The sequence below is a fragment of the Natrix helvetica genome, assembly GCF_964273705.1.
Source record: "Natrix helvetica genome assembly, chromosome: 3".
NCBI lineage: Eukaryota > Metazoa > Chordata > Lepidosauria > Squamata > Natricidae > Natrix > Natrix helvetica.
Genome location: NC_138549.1, coordinates 69455783 through 69477546, shown reverse-complemented (window position 1 = coordinate 69477546; position 21764 = coordinate 69455783). Strand labels below are relative to the sequence as shown.

The window sequence follows — 21764 nt, the reverse complement described above, 5'->3', positions numbered from 1 at the left end:
GATCTATTCTCATTTCAAGGCTGTTCAGTTTAGGTAACTCTGTGAATTATGATCAAAATCATTCTGCTGATAATTCAGTCTTTGCTGGAATTGGGCTGAAGCTATGAACTTAAACTATCTTATTTCATTCTTTGACAAAGTAACTAAATTAGTAGACCAGCAAAATGCTATGGACATAGAATATTTAGACTTCAGCAAGGCATTTGACAAGCAGACCACAACTTACGTACTTCTTGGTAAGCTAGAAAAATGTGGGATAGATAGCATCACCACCAGATGGATTTGTAACTGACTGACAAACCGTATTCAATGAGTAGTAAGCCCTTAGTGGTACTACATCTACATGGAGGGAAGTAAGCAGTGGGGTACCACAAGTTTCTATCTTAGGCCCAGTGTCAGGCCTGCAGTCAATTTCCTTTTTAGGATCTTTGGCCTGCCACACTCTCTTTTATTTTCCTGTGCTGTTTCATTAGTGTAGTAATTGGGAGGGGGAATAGTAAGGAGTAGAATTGTTGAATGCGTTGTTGTCATTCCTTTCTAGAAGCTCAAGGTCATCTTTTGTCTCCGCACCTCTGCATTTGACCGGAACTAGATGGGTGGAACTGCCAGTGTGGGCCAAGAAGATTGGACTATGTGATGGATTTATGGGTGTGGGTATAAGATCATCAACTTTCAACTGGGTGGAATCCCAGTAAGCTTTAGATTTGGGATTTCCACAGATGTGCCAACATGTCTGTCTTATTAAATTGGAACTTTAAGGATAGCTCTGCCTTCTGCATGATATTTGGAACGCTGACACCCAGTATTCTTCAATATCTTCATAAATGATGAATAAAAAGAGAAGTCATCAAATTTGCAGATGACACTAAGCTGGCAGGAATAGCCAACACCCCAGAAGATAAGCTCAGGATCCAAAAAGTTATTGACAGACTTGAACAATGGGCCCTCTGCAACAAAATGTAATGTAATGTGGAGAAAAGCAAGGGTACAAGTACGGATTAGGTGAAACCTGGCTCAAAAACAGAAACTGTGAGATGGACCTTGGAGTTCTAATGGAGGATCACTTAAACATGAGTCAGCAGTTTGTGGCACCAACCAAGAAAGCTAATACAATTCTTGGTTGTATAAACAGAGACATAGAATGAAAATCACGTGAAACATTAGTACTGCTTTATAAAGCCTTACTAAGACCACATCTAGAATACTGCATCCAGTTTTGTTTGCCACATTACAAAAACGATGTTGAGATTTTGGGAAAAGTGCAAAGAAGAGCAACTAAGATGATTAAAGGCCTGGAGACTAAAACATGAAAAATGTTTGCAGGATTTGGGTTTGGCTAGTCTAGAGAAAAAGGACTAGGGGGACATGATAGCAGTATTCCAGTATTTGAGAGGCTGCCACAAAGAGGAGTTCCAAACCACCAGAGAGTAGGACAAGAAACAATGGATGGAAACTAATCCATCCATTGTTCCCTTGAAGCAACCTGGAATTAAGGAGAAACTTCCTAACAGTGAGGACAATTAACCAGTGGAACACTTTAGAAGTTGTGGGTGCTTCATCACTGGAGGTTTTTAAGAAGAGACTGGACAGTCATTTGTCTGAAATGGTAAGGTCTCCTGTTTGAGTAAGGGGCTGGTCTAGAAGATCCTGAAAGTCACTTCTTGCTCTATTCTGATTGATTGAACTACAAATAGCAGATTAACCATTAAATGATAGTTGCATTGAGGACAGTCTATTAACACCCAAGTCCTAAACCTAGAGGTTCAGGAATAACTGACTTCTTGTTTATCTGCATCCCAAAGTAAGCCATTTTATATAGTTTGTTTACTGTAAAACCTGCCCTCAAGCCATGCATCAAATGATGTTTAAGGAGGAGCACCTGGGGCAGAATTGATAAAATGGAGGTGGTGGTGATTACAAGTCTGGTTATTTTAACTATGGTTAGCATGTCATCCTAACCCAAACAAAGGTTCATGTAACTTTGCATCTACTAGTCCTGCTCCCAAAGGCAAAGACAACCCCAAGAGAGTCTGTTTCTGCAGCAGTGTTTCCATTGCTTGTGTTTTGATTTCCCACTATATGTGATGACTCCAGTTGTTGGCAAATAATAACGGCATGGGAAGACCCAGCCCATGCAAACATAGAGGAATAACTGGCTTCGAATTGGTTGGTTCTTTTGAAACGTTGGTTCTAAGGATGCAACATGTTAATCCATTCACTCAAATGGGTCTCAGAGTTGGCATTTGAAGTTGATATCGTGGAGTCCCTTGTGCGCCTCACAGTTGCATTTGGTATCTTCAGAATTATTTGCAAAGTATTAATGGTTATGGCCAGGATATTAGTGGCAAAACAGAAAACAGGATGTAAACTTGTTTAGATGGGGAATCTATCTGTCTCCTATAGGTTGTTTTCTTCCCTCTCAACCAAATAGATATCTTGTCTTAATCAAAATCAGCACATGGTCAGAAGGTAAGAAAATTACCTTATAGGCCAGAAGTTTCCCATCTCCCGTGTAGAATATGGCATTTTTAAAAAGCCACACACAATATTGTTTCCTACAATTATATCCAGATTTGCAAAATAGTGTGCAGGACTAATTATAGAAGACATGGTTTACTTACTTAGTCTACTGATTTGGAGTGAGCTTTAGTAGATGCATTTGATTAGGATGGAGAAGACAGTATTATGCTTGCAGACATTTGCATATGCCAAACTATTTTGTTTTAAGTGAATAGGATTACTTATCCTGCAGAAGCATGGTGTCTTTTTATTAATGTCTTAATAAATCAGAGAGTGTAAGGAGTAATGATTAAGAACTTTGATTAAAAATAGGTAGACCCAACTTTAATATTGTGTTCAGTCACAGAAACTTAATGGGGCCAGTCACTCTCATCACAACCTATTTTATAGGATTATTTTTGTGAGGACTGAAAAAAAGGGAAACTCTCGGTATAAACTGCCTTGAGTTCCTGGAGTAAGATGGGATCTTTAACAAATAAATATACACTTCCATGGTGATTGGTGTCTGCCTGTCATCATTCAATATGATAATATTACAGGAACAATTCCAGAAAGTCATAGAAGTTCATATAACGTATTTATTGGGCATGCCTATCCATTAGAAATCAAATTAGATGAAATTCACTCTACTGATTTCATTGGAATCTCTTACATACAATACAACTTGTGAATAAACATCTGGTGAAAACTGTAAACATTGAATTGATACAATAAACATTTTGAGAATTGTGGTTGAATGCAACACATAGTTATGATAGCCTGATTTTAACCAGTTCCTTTAATAATGTCGACTGTAATTAAATGATGTCATTTTACAGGGTACATAGATTGCTGGGGAATGTTATAAAGATAACAGATCTGTAAAATTATGGTAAATCTAACTATTGTGCTAGACTGTTTGAGGAGGAACAGATTTGTCCTTTATTTTAGGTGGAGGACAACAGAAAATTCATACGTTGCATTCAAAATCCACACAATTAGGAACTAACACATCATGCTAAGCAACCATTCAGTAAATAAGTCAAAGTGGTTGAGTTTACATTTTACTGTAAGCCACAATATGTGTTGGAAAACCCTTAAATTAAGCTCACTCTCTTAAGAGTTTCCCATTGTGCAGATACAGAAAGTCTGAAGATGTGCATGTCATCTGAGACCTGGTACTCTTTCTCCTGGCCTTTGGAAACCCTAGAGGGCACATCCCTTACATACCACTCCTGTTTGTTGTGGCACATGAATATTTTCTATAGCAAACATTGGGGAATAGACAATTGATTTTAACAGAGCAGATCTGTTAAACTCAGTGTTTCTACACTCTGTTCCTACTCGTGCAATATAAGTAAGAAACATGCAGCCGTAAAGATCCAAACTCACTGGGGCGCTTGATCCATGATCCTCTTGGCTTTTGAAGGCAGCCAGGGAATTTCATGAGGATAAGTTCTAGCAGTCGTGGTTTCTTCTCTAAGTGAGAGGTTGTTCCTTCACTTCTTAAGGAGATTTGGCTCGCCCGCTCCTCAAGAAGCAATTGGTGACCCCATGATTCTGGAGAAGTTTCATCCAGTATCTGACCTCCTCTTTTCGGACAAGCTGATTGAGAAGGTGGTTGTGCAGCAACTTCAGAGGGCCTTGCATGAAGCAGATTAACTGGATTTTTTTCAGTTAGGATGTAGACCTGAATATGACATGAAAATGACATTGGTCATGTTTTTGGATGGTCTATGGCAGGGGTGTCCAAACTTGGCAACTTTAAGACTTGTGGACTTCAACTCCTAGAATTTCCCAGCCAGCTCTGCTGGCTGGGGAATTCTGGGAGTTAAATCCACAAGTCTTAAAGTTGCCAAGTTTGGACACCCCTGGTCTATGGTATGAACAAGATAGTGGCTCTGGCATAGTGGTATCCATCTTTCCTTTACTTGACCTTTGGAAGCTTTTAATAGCACAGTATCCTTCTGGACTGATTTAGAGGACTGGAGGTGGCTAGAAGAACATTGTGATTGTTCACCTCCTTTCTACAGGGTCGGTTCCAGTCAGTGGTGATTGGGAAGGAGAGTTCCCACCTCTGTCTACTATATGAGGTGCCACAGGGGTTAGTGTTCTTCCTTGTCTTATACAACAGCTACGCAAGGCACTGGGTAAGCTCATCCATTGCCATGGGGTGAGGCAACATCATTATGCTGATTATACTTATTTGTACATCTGTGCCCCTGCTGAATTAAGTGACCCTATAGACATCCTATAATAGTATCTAGAAGCTATGAACATGGGAAACCACAGGATTAAATTGAACCCTGGCAAGATTGAGTGTCTTTGGGTTTTTAGTCCTTCTGTTTCCGGAACTTTACAAAGTGCCATTCTAACATGAATTGGCATGCAAGCATGATGAAGTTTTAGGTGATTTATCAAATTAAGATTTTAGCTTTTTAATTTTAAATTAATTTTTATTTATCCTGAAATCTTAGTGGACATTGTCTAGGAGTGTCCAGAATGGCTTCAGAAAGTGTGGAAGTCATGGGGGCAGAGCTAATGACTAAGATTTATAGACTGGACTTTAGAATTATGTATGAAATTATAACAGTAAAAATGTATAAGACAAGAACAAAGTAACATGGATGGAAGTATGATACAGTATCTTTATATTTGTAAATACTGAATAGACCAATTGTACATAAGCATGGTGGTTATGATATTTAACTTTATATTTTAGTATGTATGGCAAAGACATTGCCAGGACGGTTACACTGTGTCCAACATACATGTTTAACAAAAAACTTAAAAAAGAAGAAAGAAAGTGTGGAGGTCACTAATTTGTTTTATAGATATATATTCCTTTTATACTGTTGTTTTCTTCCTGTTTCTTTTGGTTGCCTAGCTGTATAAAGGGAAATGGGATGTGTTTTCATATATGCCCTAACCATCTCGACCATGAATCATTTCAAAAACTGTGCTTGGATACAAGTTGGTTGTAAACAAGCTAAATACACCCTTATGAGTTAAAATTATTATTTGATAACTCAAGTAAGGTCTTGCAGCCTAAAAAGGATTAAGGTCTTGCTTTCCTCTTTGCGTGCCTTATATTTAAGTAACAGGAAATGTGGCCAACTGAAATGCTCTGTTTTTCCTGTAAGATTCAACATTAGCAGGTGTTAGTTGCATTGATAGAAAAGCATCCAACTGCTTAACAAGGGCTATGTCCTAGGAAATGGTATTAGTTGTAGTATTTTCAGATTCAAAAGAACTTTTGATCCCATTTTTTTTTGCATTGAAATTTATTATAGAGCATCCAAATGAAAGTCATCCATTCTATTTCACCAATATAAGAATCAATCTCAATTAGTTATTCTAGAAAATGTAGGAAGCATCAATCCTGTATTTGCAAAATGAAAGGAATGTGCATGTACATATTCTTAGTGCTAAATCCAAAATAAATCCATGCGTAGTGTGGCCAGCCCACTAAAGTTTTGGAGACTTACGTTGTTGTATAGCAGTACGAAAGCTAAGAAACAGTGGATAATAGGGGATCCTGGCATGCTATGGTCCATAGAATCGGATATGATTTAGTGACTGAACGACAACAATAAGAGCTAAACTAGTTATGATGTGTAATGCATCCTTTGATTTAATATTGAAATTTTAAAAGCAGCAATATTGGTCAGTGTGATAATTAGAATAAGCCATTGGAACCACTGGAAGTATTTGTGTCAAAGCAAATGGAGATGCTCCTGAAAGAAAGAATGACTGGAGGAACCTGACAGAGCAGTTTAGCAGATCCTTCAATCTGGTAAGGTAAAGCTAAAGGTTCCCCTCACACATATGTGCTAGTCGTTCCTGACTTTAGGGGGCGGTGCTAGTCTCTGTTTCAAAGCCGAAGAGCCAACATTGTCCAAAGACATCTCTGTGGTCATGTGACCGGCATGACTAAATGCCGAAGGCGCAGGGAATGCTGTTACCTTCCCACTAATGTTTTCAAACTGTTAGGCTGGCAGAAGCTGGGACAAGTAATAGGAACTCACTATGTTATGCGGCGCTAGGGATTCGAACTGCCGAGCTTTCTGATCGACAAGCTTAACTTCTTAGTCACTGAGCCACTGCGTCCCTCTTTCAATCTGGTAGTGCTATGCTTTAAAAATCCCCCACGTTATACTCTCTTAGAATATTGTGATATTCCAAAAATGATACATTGAATTGCTATTAGGATAGTTTTATTTCTATGTAATTAAGAAAAAAAATCAGGTTATAATTGTTAAAAGAAATGTCAGAGGACAAAAATGATAATGGAACTTACAATTGTGTATTGGCCTTCATTTTCCTGACACAATATTATTTAAATTTCAGATGGACTAGTGAATGGCTAGTTTTCAGTTTCTGTTGTAGACATGAAAACAAGAGCGAACAACTCTTTAGTTGATATATCAACTTAGATCTAGTTTCGAATTCCTCAGATGCTTTGCCTGACATGTTTTTAGAAATGGGTTAGAACTCTATCTGCAATCACTATTTTAATTTACTATATGAGAATGGACATACGCAAGCCAGTCTGTTTCTCCCTCAAAACAAAACATCCCCCCAACCCAATGACTTTTCCAGCTGTTGTGGCTAAGGCTGTTTTCCTGTTACAATAACAGCGGAATGCAAAAAGTCTAAAGCTCTATCATTATGGTTATTAGATTTTTTTTCTTTAGTACGTTTTGTTAATGTTAAATATCCAGAATGTTGGAAATAACAGCCTAAGAAAATAGGCCATCGGAAATTTCCTCCAGTGGTGCCATGAGACATAATTTATATAATAAGATTTATTAAGCCCTATTTCTGGCTTTCGTGTGATAGATTTTAGCATTGTTTGTTGCTGCTGCTCTTTTTCAACTCAATTGGTCACTTTTGGAGTATGTGACAGTAAAAGGTCAAGCAGAATTCCTTGGTAATTCCTTGGCACATCAGGGAACATAGGTCTGTCATTGGAGGACAGTTAAATAGCTGTTCCATTCATATTTCTGCAAATGTAACTTTCTGGTTAGGGTACACTCAAACAGAAGGGAAGTTGGATCAACCAATCAGCATGCACGATGCATTCTTCTGCGCAGCCTACAGTTGGGATTTGGGAGGTGTGCATGTCAGCCCATCTGCAGCCATCTGTAACTTATGCTAATCCATCAACCCCTTCACAATTTAGGTATGCAACAACACTTATATGCAGTTACAGGCAACTCTAAAACAAGCTTCACTCAGAATCCTTAAGACTGTAATAATACCTAGGCCGATATAAAATTAAATGCTACTTAATAACTCCAGACATATCCTTCAAGTTGAAACCTATCAAGAGCTGAGAACAAAGGAGCTAACAGATACTAAATGCAAGAACAAGTGTCATTGACTGAGATGGGCGCCCATAGAAATTGAACAAATACGTAAATAAAATAAACAAATTAGGAAACCAAGTTTATGTATCACACTAAGCAAATCAGAGATGGGCAGTCCTCATGTCATTAGCCAGCAAAATATGCATGCTGCCTCAGTACTGCTTATCAGAGTTAAACCATCAGAGTTAAGGTCTACTTTCTGCAGCCAAACATAAGAACTTTCTCTAAGAGGGCAAAGCAAATTGAGAAATTTACAGTGCAATTTTAATGCAACTTGCTCAAAATTAAATATCCATCAACGGCTGCTCAACCATTACAAAGGGTGAAGAGAGAACTAACGTTCTAAAAAATAAAAATAAAAAGATAGTAGAAGTTAACATGAGCTAAACAGGCAACATGTAATTTCTTCCCTTATCTTTATTTGTACTGGCTGAAGACCAAGATCCCATTTTAATCATAACATTGGTTCACAATTTGCCAGACATAGAACTCCATTTACTTTCAACTGGTTTCTCCATTTTTGCAAAGAACTGAAGAAATTTAAGATTTTTGACATTTAGGTTTTGGTTGAAAAGGTGTAAAGTGTGGAAATACGGAACTATAAACACATAAACAGAAAACAGATGTCTTTACAAATGCAAATAATTGCAATTGATCTAATAAGAAATAAATTACGGAAAGCTTATCTATACAGCTGTTTGCACAATGTCCATTCCAGTTTCATAGTTCTGTTTAGGTTTACTATTACTATGGTCTTCAACCAAGATCTGAGATATGAATTAAACATTTTAATGTTTAACTGATTGCAGGAGTAGTCTTCCTCCTTACTAACAAGACTGAGAATAAGTTTCATGCCAAACATTTTTAAAAGTGGACATTGGGAGCACCTAAACAGATCATACTTTTTTTTTGTACTGTTCTCTAACTTTTATGACATATAAAGTGATAAATGGAGTGTTGATATGTCCATCCCATGCATAAAACTAATAATTCTGTTAGGATAACTACCAATGGTAAACTTTGAAAAACAAAGTAGGAACACTGTCAAAATTAGTTCCTGCTTTGTGCAAGTCCGGAAAAACTGCAGCAGAGAGCAAAGCCTAGAGCAGATAAATTTAATTGTATAAAACATAATTAAAAATAAAGTTTTGAAAATTTAAAAATCAAAAATTAAATTAAAATTAAAAGCAGAACCCTATTAAGAATCACATAAGAATCACTGTGACTTCTATGGACCCTGGATTGATGATGGCCATCAAAGGGAGTTGTTTGAAAGTGATTTTCATATAATGGCCATCATATGTGTGTTGGTGAATTAATGCAGTATTGTTATGCCATGTGCGAATAATGCTGTAGGTGAACGGTTGCTGCAACAATAAAAATCATTGTGAATGTTGCAAAGACTTAAATTTAGCAGTAGAGTAAATAATTGCCATGCAAATATTTAAGTTCAAGGACCCAGGTTTTCTCTCTAGCAAACAAAATTATTATCTGGTTTTCCCAAAGGTTCCAAGTCCCTAAAAATGTAGTAAGACTCTAACATTCCAAACTGCAGAAAACTTCTAGGCTTGAGTACTACTGTTTTAATTGTTCAAAGAACTCCTTCACCCTCCAATATTGTTGGAATAGTCTATGGGTTTTCTGAAGACTATAATTTTGGGGTTTGCTGCTTAAAAGCCTTGAAAAAAGGGAGGACGTTTAGATTTACTGTTTTCACTGAACCCATGGCTGCAAAATTTGCTTTTCTCAGAGAAGCAACATTTTTTAGTCTTGTGAGCTATTGCTAAACATGGAGCATTTCCAGTCTAGTGTGCATGACAAAAAAGAAAGGGTGATGAGTTTGCATTTAATAGAAATCAGAGCCCAGATGTGTGTTTTATGCATATCCTAGTGAGTCAGTGGGGAATGGGAAATCAGTTTAGAATTTCAGTGCAGTACGAAGTTCTGAACTTAGCAAGCAACTGCAACTTCTTGTTTTAAATGACTGACCTACTAAGCTGTCCAGAGATGGGTTACTGCCAGTTCGGCCCAGATCAGCCGAACTGGTAGTAGGGGTGGCAGGAAGCTCTGCCCATCTGCCCTGTGCGCAGAAGTATCACTCACAGCGGGGAGCGTGCAGGGGAGCGCGCCTGAACCAGTGGTAAAGAAATTGGTAACCCATCTCTGAAGCTGTTGCTTGTTTAACCACGATTCACCTAATAAACTCCAATGGTTGTAATTTATTTTATAACTTGTTTCACAAAAAGCTAACAAAGCTTAATTTAGGAACACAAAGCATAAATGCAGCTACAGTGTTGCTTTACATTCGAATAAACTTTTTTTTAAGAGGTAAGAAAATAGGTTTGAAGGAGCAGGGTGTTTTATTCCAGGGCAGCGGATTGGTTTCATTCAGTCCCAGAAAAGTACAGGATGTATGTATCTCAGTTTATATGCATTGTTTTAAGATTAAGAGGGGGAAATATCAGGAAACAATTGGATTAGCTTTAGGATACTTCCAAGGAATGGAAATGTTCAAATGTAAACCCTAGGAAGGGCCTCACAGTGAACAGACGACAAGATATTTAATAGACACTTTGTGTATGCATATGACTATATATAGGCTTTTATATCTTGATGAGGTCTCACAGAAGATTTGCACCAGTTATAGTTGAACTTGATAACTTTTCTCTGGTTCTGAAAATGAACAAGGGTTACTGCATTTGAATCCTGATGTACAGACTTCAGATAGTCCTTGATTTATGACCACAGTTGAGCCCCAAATTTCTGTTGCTAAGCCAAACATTAAAGTGAATTTTGCCCCATTTTATGACCTTTCGTGCCACATTATTAACTGTGGCAAGAAATCACTGCAGTATCACGGTCCCAGTGCAATAATCCTTTACAGTCCTCTCTTCTCTAAGTTTGGAAACTTTCTGACTACCTTTTTCTGGCCACTGATTGATATCGAATGCTCAGCTGACTGGACTGCAGCCAAAACCAGCACGACTGCTCTGATGTGCAGAAGTGGAGAGACAAGCTGATCCTTGACCACAAGCAATAAAAGTCTGTCTGCATTTTAGGCCTTTACCCTCTTGGTATTTTGCAGCGCTCAGGGATACCATAACATGTATTTGGGATGCTTCTTGAGCAATATGAGGAAAAGAATTCCATAGGTGTGTGCTTTGTAAAAGAATAATTGCTCTACCATTTGGGAAGGTTCTTGTTTGAGAGCTTAAAAACCATAGCATGTGTAATTCAGTTGCATCTGGAGATGACAATCTGGACCTTGTCTTTGGGAACCTTGTCATGCCTCTCCCAGGATTTCCAAGGAGATCTTTGCCTCCTTTAGTTCTTGGCTTTCCTTTCCCTCCCCAGCTGGGGACAAGCACAGAAGTCAAGCACATTAATTGAAAAAAACTTGGCTGCAGTTCACCTTAAACAACTGCAATATGCATGCCAGAGATTCAAGACCAAATTTGGAAATGATCTAGTAAGGGGGCACAGGGGGTTGGGGATATGGGGGGGGAGAGTTCATTTCTCCAATCTTTTGAAATATATACGGACTTTAAAAGATTGCTTCTATCGATTGTTTCTATAGAAGTTTGCTTCTCAGACATTTTTGACATGAGATATCATTCTGGTGTAACAAAATTTTAATTGGCTATTGTGTCCTGTTGTGTTTGTGCAGATCAAGTACAGTTAGTCCATGCACAGAAATGCACCTATTTTTAAGACATGAAGAGTTCTCATAATGTTTTCTTTGGTGTTTATTGTTTAAAAATCTGAGAGATTATAATAGTAGGAAATCAAATATGAGAGATGCAGTAGTAGGAAATATTTCAACTGCAACAGGGAAGGTCAATCATATGGATGTCTCCACTCATTGTACAAACTTCATGTCCCAACAAGATGACACATTTTTTAATAGAGAGAGATATATAGAGTCAGTGATAGGATTCAAAATTTTTCACTACCAGCTCTTGGGGCGTGGTGTGGCTTTGTGGGCATGGCTTTGTGGGCGTGGCAGTGGAAGGATGTAACATACAGACGTACATTGTTAAATTTACATGTTTTCACATGCTCACCGGGGATTGGTTGCCCAAACCCTGGGAAGTTTAAACAACTGTCATTGGCCATCTGGACTGCCGGAGATCCTTAATTTACATGTTTTCACATGCTCACCGGGGATTGGTTGGCCAAACCCTGGGAGGTTTAAACAACTGTCATTGGCCAGCTGGTCTGCCGGAACTCCTTCAAAGGTGAGCTCCGGCAGCCCAGCCGGCAGAGCGCAGTCACTTACTCTTGAAATAAAAAATGCTGAAACTCACTCGCGCCTCTCGCCTGCTGCTTCTCACCGATCTAACAAAGGATACTGCAAAATCCTCATTCCCTCCCCACTCCTGGGGAAGATTACTGCAAAATCCCCATTCCCTCCCCACCCCACTAACCTGTTTTCCAGCTCCGTTCTCCTGTTCAGGCAACAAAAGTAGATTGGCTGGCAGTGGGGGCGGGGCCAGCCTATTTGCCGGTTCTCCGAACTACTCAAAATTTCTGCTACCAGTTCTCCAGAACCTGTCAGAACTGGCTGAATACCACTTCTGTATAGAGTTACATATATGATATTCCTCTCCTAAATCTGATTTCCTACTACTGTAAGCTCAGATTAAACATATGGCACAAAACCTTTAGAAAAACAATGAAAAGTTGGCTGTTTCTTTTGGGTCAAGATGAATAGAGTTTGTACACTGAAGGGTATGATAAATTTGAATCTCTGATTGTTAATTACTTGTTATATTTATTTGTGATTGATGATATTTTGTTCTGGGGGTATTTTGTTTACCAATTAACTGCATGCTATTCAGAGTTGCATTGTTTGAGTGGGGCAACTATATGCATGCTTGAAATAAATCAATAATGTGAGCAGGCAGGACTGAGAGAGAACATGATTGGTCAAAGCTCCTCATGGGGCTTCTGTCACCAGGGTTTTCCCTGTTTGAGTCCCAAATTAAGTTCTATACCACACAGATTTTTTGTAGCTATAATACCGCTCTTTTTAGAAGCAGGAGGGAAATTGATTTGTAACTCTGTGTGTCACCTGGAATCAGATAAGTAAAAATGTTATGCTTGAGGACTGTTATCTGCCTCTACAACTAATCAGCTACACTGGTAGAAGAACAAGGAGATCTCTTTAAGTGATGAAATATCCTGTCATTATGTTTTTAAGGCCAGAATCAGGATTAAGTGAGATAAAACAAAAGGCTATTTGGTTCAGGCAATATTAGCATTCATAATAGAATCTTATATTGCTTCTCAATACAGATACATGTAAAGTGGTACTTTGATACTCAGCCGCTTTGAAACTTATTTAATTTGGTACTGAACACATTTTGAGTAAAGATTTTCTCCCAGTAATCATAGTTTGATACTCAACACACAAGTTAAAACTTGTCAGTGTCAGCTGCCTTGTGACTTGCTACCTTGTTCCTCAAGGGAAAAAAATGTTGAATACCCATCATTTTTGGTATTCATTGCACCTCCCAGAACCCATTAATGATGAGTACCGAGGTACCACTGTATGTAGTTCTATAGTCCTTTTGAAGAAAATGTTTTCTAAAATAGTTTGGGGATGGGACTCATGCCCTTGTGAAGTCTAAGAAAAATGGATGCTAAATGTGATATATTTAACATGTCTTTTCAGGAAAGACTGAAGCGGTGATCAGAAACTTCAGCCCACACTATAAGCGCCAATATGCTGTATCTTTTTGCAAGTACATCCAGAATGAGCTGGAACAAAACAGAGATCTGCAGTCTCAATTCTTAAAAATAAAGGTAACAAGTATTTTTATTATTACTACCTTTTGATGTTTCTACCCTATGTTTTAGGCGGTTGGTGTCAGTCTTGCAAAGTGGACTAAACAGGAAACACAGCCAGATGAGCTAATGCTACTCTATTGTAAAGTTACATAAACAAAGTCTCATAAATCTCAAAGTACAAAATATACAAACTATTTCTTGCCCTGTCCCTCTTTACAGCCTATGAAACTCAGGAGAGCCTTCTGAACTACTTGCCCCAGCTACATTCCTGCTGCAGGCTAAGCTGTTTTTTATCTGACCCTTTCTTTGACGTCAACTCTTTGCTCAGTCTCCCAAGATAATCTGAACATACTATTACCATTGGCTGTATATTTGTTGTGCATGTTCCAATTATTCAGATGCACTAGTTCCTTTCTATCAGTGGTGGGTTCCAGATCCCGTTCCAACCAGTACGGTTGGAATGGGCCCGGCAGTGTCCACATGGATGCGCACAGCACATGCATGCATCTTAGCACTTCCACAAGCCTCTGCAACATTCCAGCTGCTCCGTGGAGCGTCCCGCAGGTGCTGTATGCGCCATGTGCGAAAGCGTGGAAGCCTTAAAAGACAGGTAAGGAGCGCGGGTGGGCCCTCCGGAGTACCGTACTGGAATGGTATCCGGTGCTCCGGGCAGGCTCTGGTACGCCCATACCAGGGCGTACTGCCTACAACCCACCACTGCTTCCTATCCTTCATAATTCAGACTCTTTGTAGTTGTTGTTATATCACAATCTGTCAAACTGTGTTTGAAGGTTCCAGTTGGCTGTGAGGGTTATTGGCTGATCATGCCCTCATTTGTGGTCTAGTTCACACATCAAGATAAGCCAGAATGAGATTTCATTTAGTTTCACTTTTGTACATTTCGCAAAAATGATTTCGATGCATGAATGATAATTTATGCCTTAGTCAGGATGCCAATTTATCTAGTTTTGGTTTATTTAATCAACCAGTATTGCGTAAACCATGGCTTAATGTATGAGTACAGTTATCTTCTTTGAGTTGCAGCTATTTCACAATAGCCTAAAATACAATATTTATTCTATTCCACACAAATAGAAACACATGCTTCCCAAGAATTCTGTTGAACCACAGTAGATGAAAATACCCAGATTCCTGAGCAAAAAGTATCAGTATGGGTAGGGTGGAGAAAATGAAAACATTTAAAAATAGGCTTCATTGTGAATCAAGCCAAGAGTTCATTGGATTTGGATGGCTAATAAATTTAATGACTTAACTAACTAGCTACCAGTAAGTAAATAAATAAATAAATAAACACTATAAATTGGTTTTGTTTCTAAATCCTTTTCCTCTCAAGTGAATATTGAAAGCAGAATATTCAGGGTTCATTTAAAAGCTGAATTTGAGGATACAGGCCTCAGACACAGTATACTGTAATCTTCTTGTAGTAGCATGAAAAATCTCATATGTTCATATCAGTGCTTTGAAGTTCTGCACCATTCTTTCCAAGGTTCTAGATCCTTTTCCTTATTTTACAAAAGAAAAGGAACATAATGCTTGCAAGAAACTCATTCTGTTTCTTGGTGTCATTTTTTTATAGCCACCTGGATCATCCAGCATGGTCCTTTATGAAGGAGAGGTGTCACATTTTGCTGAAGACCTGAAGAAATGGAAAGAGAGATACATAGTAATTAAAAATAATTACACTGTGGAAAGCTTTGAAAGCAAAGAGGTAAACAGTTGATTCATAAAGTGCTGAGGGCAATCATGATATTTAGCACTGCTGATCTGTTGGGTTCTATTCTGAAATGCAAAACTAGTGAATGACTATACTTTCTGAGCCACTGGGCACATTTGTAACCCTTAGAGCAAATTATAGGCAGATGTGTAAAATTTAACACTAATTTCTGTGGTGGAATCTTCCAAGTAAATGCTTAGATATTTAAAATACTTGATTTGATTATTCAGTTGTTTCCATAATTAATTTGATGATGAATACAATATCTTAATTTTGGAATGGTTATTTTCCAACTTCACATCTTGAAAATAAGATACTAATGCACATGGGCTCCACCTCAAGCCTACATAAATCTGGGCAACTAATGATACTTAAAACAATAAAAACAATGTAAGAAAACTATGAATAGCAGTGAGGAAAAACAACCATTAACAATAGTGAATTCAAAGCAGTAAATACAACCAAAAAATGGCTTCACTTGCATCATCAGGGCCCCAGGCTCATGATAAAACTAAGTCTTCAAAGCTTTACAAAAAGTGAGTAGGATTAGAGTAAGTCTGATCTCTATGGGAATGATGTTCCAGAGGACAGGGGCCACAACAGAAAAGACTCTTCAGATGACATTCCCTGATGGGACCAGGAGCATTCATCTCCTGTCAGATCTATAAGACAGGTTGATACAACCAGGGGCAGAAAGTCCTATAAGTAACCTAGTCCAAGCCATGAAGACCAACACCTTGCATTAAATCTGGAAGCATACTGGCCACCAATGCACTTTGCAGACCAGAGATGGTACATGTTCTGTATGACAGACACCCATGACTGCCTGTACCAATGCATTTTGCATCACCCGAAGCTTCTGAACACTCTTCAAGGGTAGCTCCGTGTACAGCATGTTGCAGAAGCCAGGATAGGACATCAATCTGGGAGGCCAATAATGTGACAACGTTAGCATGTTGAAGAATGGAGATTTGTTTATGGGCTAGAGGGGAGGGGGGGTGACAGCAATAGAAATTTCATTTAGTGAATGAAAGATATAATTAATGATTCACTTTCCCTAGAGAGGCTAAAGAGACAATCAGCCTCATTTACTGACAATGTCTTCTTCAAGCTAATAATAATAAGCTTCTCTCCTTATTAGTTTCCATCCATTGTTTTGTGTCTTGCTTTCTGGTTCTTCGGATAGTTTATTTAAGTCCTATTCTGGGTTTTGAAGTTTAAGTGTTGTTCACATTTTCTCATTCATTTTAGCATCTACTTTATAAGTTGAGGGTGCTTTTTTGTTTTGTTTTGTTTTAAAGAAAATCTTTATTAATTTTTTTTAATTCTAGGCATTTCAGAAAGGAGTAAGTTCAAAATCTTGCATTCTCCCTGTTGGAGGCAAAGTGCTAATTACAGGGGAAGAATATAACACACTATCTGATAAGCATTTTCCAGAACCAAATGGTAAGGTACAGCCCAGCCCTTGTTATATTTTATACTACTTTGCATATTAATTGATGTTCTCTTTCAAGTATTGCATTGTCTTTATAAAGAGTTACATAGTTTAAAAGCATAGATTTAATAAGCTTGCCTATCTTACAGTATAAATTGTTACCCTGTGATTGTCCTGAAATATAGTTTGAGTCATATCAAATTCAAAACCCAGAGCAACAATGGAAGCCAAATAGAAGCAAAGAAAGTAAGAGATAGAGTCATAATCAAAGTCAAGTAAACATTAATATTCAAGAAAACAGGCACAGAGGCACAATCCTGATACCAGAGACAAATTACTTAGATTAGGGATGGTATGTATGTATGTATGCATGCATGCATGTATTAAATTTATCTGATGTACAAATCTTATACGTTCTGAATCTGGGTAATTGTGAGTCCAGACTAAGGAATCTGTTCACTGAATGCTCAGATAGGCAGATGCTACAACCTGGGTGGTGTCTAGAGCACATAGAGTTACAATGAAAACTAAGCATTGGTGACACAATGTTAAGGGAAGATCACCTATCTACTGGGAATTTGTCTATAATTATATGTAAACTTGATGGAATGACTAAAAACATAAATGTATGCATATTTTTAAGGTTCCAGTGAAAAGGAGAATACCCAGGCCTTTGTTGTCCCTCCAAAGGAATTTCCAGTCTACCTGTGGCAGCCTTTCCTTAGACATAGTTATTACTGTTTTCCGGATTCAGAAGCCCAGAAAAAATTCAGCACTACGTTGAATGATTGCATTAGGCATTTAAACCACGGTGAGTCTAGCAGACGTAATCTGATAACTTTGTTATTGTTCTGCCTTTCAGGAAAAAATCAGTTTGACCATTGGTTGCTAACCAATCCATGTAGCAAAATTAAAATCTATCTTTCTCTTGCATTACCCTGGTAAGTAATGACTTGCTTAGAGTAGACCCAACAACTTCTAAATGAGAGAAATATGATTTCATGTTATATACACTCTTATCTCTTTAAGCATCAGCTAGTGCAGGGGTGTCCAAACTTGGGAACTTTAAGACTTGTGGACTTCAACTCCCAGAATTCCCCAGCTGGCTGGGGAATTCTGGGAGTTGAAGTCCACAAGTCTTAAAGTTCCCAAGTTTGGACACCCCTGAGCTAGTGGGTACTGGATGGGGAAACCAACAGTGTTGACAGTAGCAAAATCATCCTATATATTGTGGGAAGAACCTGGCTGGTAATTCAGTCAGACATGAAGAAAGCAAAAGTTGGGTTGGGAATCCTATAATTTATTTCCTTGTCCTGTCATTTTGCCTAGCCATACAGGAAAGAGAGTTGTAGAGTTGCTATGGGAGTGTAGTTTGCAGCTTCAAAAGTCCAATCTGACAAAGTGAATTACACTAATTTCATTAACATTAGAGAAAATGTTTTCTCATTTCTTACTTTTTGGCTCTTCAGAGCATAAGATTTGCCAGAAAGAGGTGATATTGGAGAAGCAGTGAAGTTTGCACTGTGACATCACAATGGTTTGTCATGCTGATGAGACCTCCAAATGCTGTGGCTACATCTGAACATACTGTTGAAATATAGAATACTCTTATTCAGAAAGCCCAATATGCTTTTAATTTCCTAAATTACATACAGATATACTGCATATCACAAAAGAGCAGAAATGAGAAAAGAAATCCAACTATTGTCCTTTAACAATTTTCATATGCATTTCAAATTTGTCTAACAGTTATGTTAAGATTCCCCGAAAAAAGCCTGTTGTACTTATTGACATAGAGAATATGTGAATTCCTGTTTTCTCATGCAGAGATATTGGCCATATCTCTCCAAAAAACACCTGGATTGATTTGTTCCCTGATCATTCTGCTCTTAAGAAAGTTTTTTCCATCTTTTTTCAATCCAGGAGGATTTGCAGAATAAACTTCAGTGTGCATTAAGCAATTTGATTAAATTTCTCCCATTTTGCCAGTGTAGGAAAAAAGGGAGCAAGTTGAAATGGCTAAACTTACACTTCTCCAAGGAAAGGGAAAATATGTATTTAACTGTTTCAACTTCTTTCTTTTTGGATTGCAGAAGCCTCTTCGTTTGTACAGGCAAATGGGGAATAAGTGGTGGCAAATAGCTAAACACTGTCCTTTCTGAGCCCTTTTTAAAACCAACTGGGTAACCCAGACTAGAACATAAAACTGGGATGATCTCAATCAAAGTGTGTTTTGTCATCAACATATGACAAAAGTGTAACAGACTCAACTTTCAGTGTTGAGATGATTTCATATTAAGTAGATTCATTTTCAGACTTTCGATATCATCGACCATGGTATCCTATTGCGACGACTCGGGGGGTTGGAAGTGGGGGGCACCGTTTTGCGGTGGTTCTCCTCCTACCTCTCGGATTGATCACAGTTCGTGTTGACTGGAGGGCAGAGATCGACCCCGAGGCGCCTCACTTGTGGGGTGCCCCAGGGGTCGGTTCTCTCACCCCTCCTGTTCAACATATATATGGAACTGCTAGGCGAGATCATCCGTGGTTTCGGGGTACAGTATCATCAATACGCTGATGGTACCTAACTTTTCATCTCTACCCCAAACCACCCCAACAATGCCCTCGACGTGATGTTCCGGTGCCTGGAGGCTGTGCGGATCTGGGTGGGGACGAACAGGCGCAAGCTTAATCCCTCCAAGACGGAGTGGTTGTGGTTCCCATCATCCCTATTTGTGCATTACGTGCATTATCTTTGATGATTGGGGGGGAAATTTTAGCCCCCTCAGGGAGGGCCCACAATCTGGGATTCCTCTTGGATACGCGGCTTAGTTTAGAAGAACATCTTACGGCCATGACCAGGGGGGCCTTTTACCAGGTTCACCTGGTACGCCAGTTGCACCCCTTCCTGGATCGGCATGCCCTGTGCACAGTCACTAACACCCTGGTCCTTTCTCGTCTGGACTACTGTAATGCTCTCTACATGGGGCTGCCCTTGAAGAGCACCGGGAGGCTCCAGCTGGTCCAGAATGTGGCAGCGCGGATTGTCATGGGGGTACCTAGGTGCTTCCATGTTACACCCCTTTTAGGCGGCCTACACTGGTTGCCGGTTGTTTTCCATGTGTGATTCAAGGTGTTAATTATGATCTTTAAAGCGCTCCATGGCTTAGGCCCAGGGTACTTGCGAGACCGCCTACTGCCACCGGTAGCCTCCCACCGTCCAGTACGATCCCACAGAGTTGGCTTCCTCAGAGTGCTGTCAGCCAGGCAGTGTCGACTGGCGATCTCCAGGGGAAGAGCATTCTCTGTGGGAGCGCCTTCCCTTTGGAATGACCTGCCCCCAGAGTTTTGCATAACCCCGACCTTCGATCCTTCCGGTGCACCCTAAAAAGTTGGCTTTTTCAGCAAGCTGGCCTAGCCTGAATAGAATAAAATAAATTGTTAATTTTAAATTGTCAATTTTAATTTACCTGAATTTGATGTAAATTATCAATTGAAGGTTATTGGATTTTCTATTTAATCTTTTTTTAACTTTTGTCATATGTGTTTTTATGTTGTATGCAGCCCTGAGTCCTTTGGGAGAAGGGCAGCATATAAGTCCAATGAAACCAAACCAAGTAGATGATTTCATATGTATTTTGAAATGTCTATCCTATTGACTGATTTTCAAATCATCACAATTCTAGTGGAATTGGTGGAAGGAACTGGTGGTGTAAGGAGTAACCCTCATTCTATGGTCAATGTTAAGATGTAAATTGCCATGGCAGGCCAAAACATGCTTTAAAAACCCTGAGGCTTGAAATTCAGGAATGGTAACCAGAATATTTTCCTTTACCACTTTTATCTTCCCTCTTCATGAATGAGGCCCATTCCTTCCAAGCTATAGTTCTGTAAGCAGAACTGTAAAATATACAGTGTATTTGGCACTGAAAGGTTAAGGAAGATTAAGTCCAAGCCTACATATGGTGCTGCAAATCCCACAGGAGGAACACATGATCTGGTATTTTACAAACCATTGAATCTGTAAGCTTCAGGGAACATATTTGGTAAAGCAGTCAGCTGAAGTCAATTTCCTGTAAAGCATTCTTAAAGTGAAAGTTTTCCATTTCATGGCTTATAATTCCCTTATTCATTTCTGAAAACCTCAGTAATAAGATCATCTGTGTGGAGTCTACTACCTTTTGTTTTGTCCTGGGAAAGTAATAGAAGGGCTCACTTTTTCCTGGCACACTGTGAATCTTCTGTGACTCTAGAATCTAGATCTTCAGTAATGCTTTAGTTTGCTCAAAAGACAGAACTATTTCCAGACGTGCAATCGTCTTAGTAGTTTCTGTTTTAAATTGAATTTCAAACCGTCACTTTGGAGGACAATAGGATATTTGCAAAATGACCGCGGTGTTTTTAATCTTTGAACAGTTTTGGATTTCTTTCCTGAAATGTTTGCCCCTTCTCTTCCTCCTCTTACTTCTTTTTGTCAGAAGGGTGGAACTACCATACTCTAGAGTCTAGAAAGTTCTCTCACTTATTAAACATTTGGATACATTGAATTAAAGATTTTCTGGGCTATATGCTTCTAGGTGCCTTTTGTTTTGCTTTTTATGATATACTTGTTGCACAAAGTGGCATTTCAGCATGCCTAATCATGTGATCTTGTTTTGAGGAAGGAAGTTCATTGCAATATGTTTTTAACTGAAGATTAGTATGGAATCTAGCAACAAGATGGTGGTGCCTTGACTGATTTCCTTTTCTGGCATCAATTACCTCAGGATGGTTATGTATGAGGTAGCCCTTGGGAGACAAGGCAAAGAGATGCAGCCAGGGGAGACATCAATTGAGCCTACAGCAAGAATGTGGATGGGGCAAGAAATTTAGAAGACACCCTCCCTAGTTTTGTAAAGGAGCTTGGGGGAGCTTGTAAAGGAACTTAGTT

General features: G+C 38.9%; 1 protein-coding gene across 1 annotated transcript in view; it reads left to right on the top strand.

Annotated features, from left to right (window-relative positions):
* NIBAN1 (niban apoptosis regulator 1) overlaps nt 1–21764 on the top strand; it is a 55632-nt gene that overhangs the window by 8815 nt on the left and 25053 nt on the right. Inside the window, exons 2-5 of the mRNA XM_081946850.1 lie at nt 13549–13679; nt 15262–15393; nt 16731–16845; nt 17478–17645. Of these exons, the coding sequence (XP_081802976.1) occupies nt 13549–13679; nt 15262–15393; nt 16731–16845; nt 17478–17645 (546 nt within the window). The remainder of the gene's footprint in view (nt 1–13548; nt 13680–15261; nt 15394–16730; nt 16846–17477; nt 17646–21764) is intronic.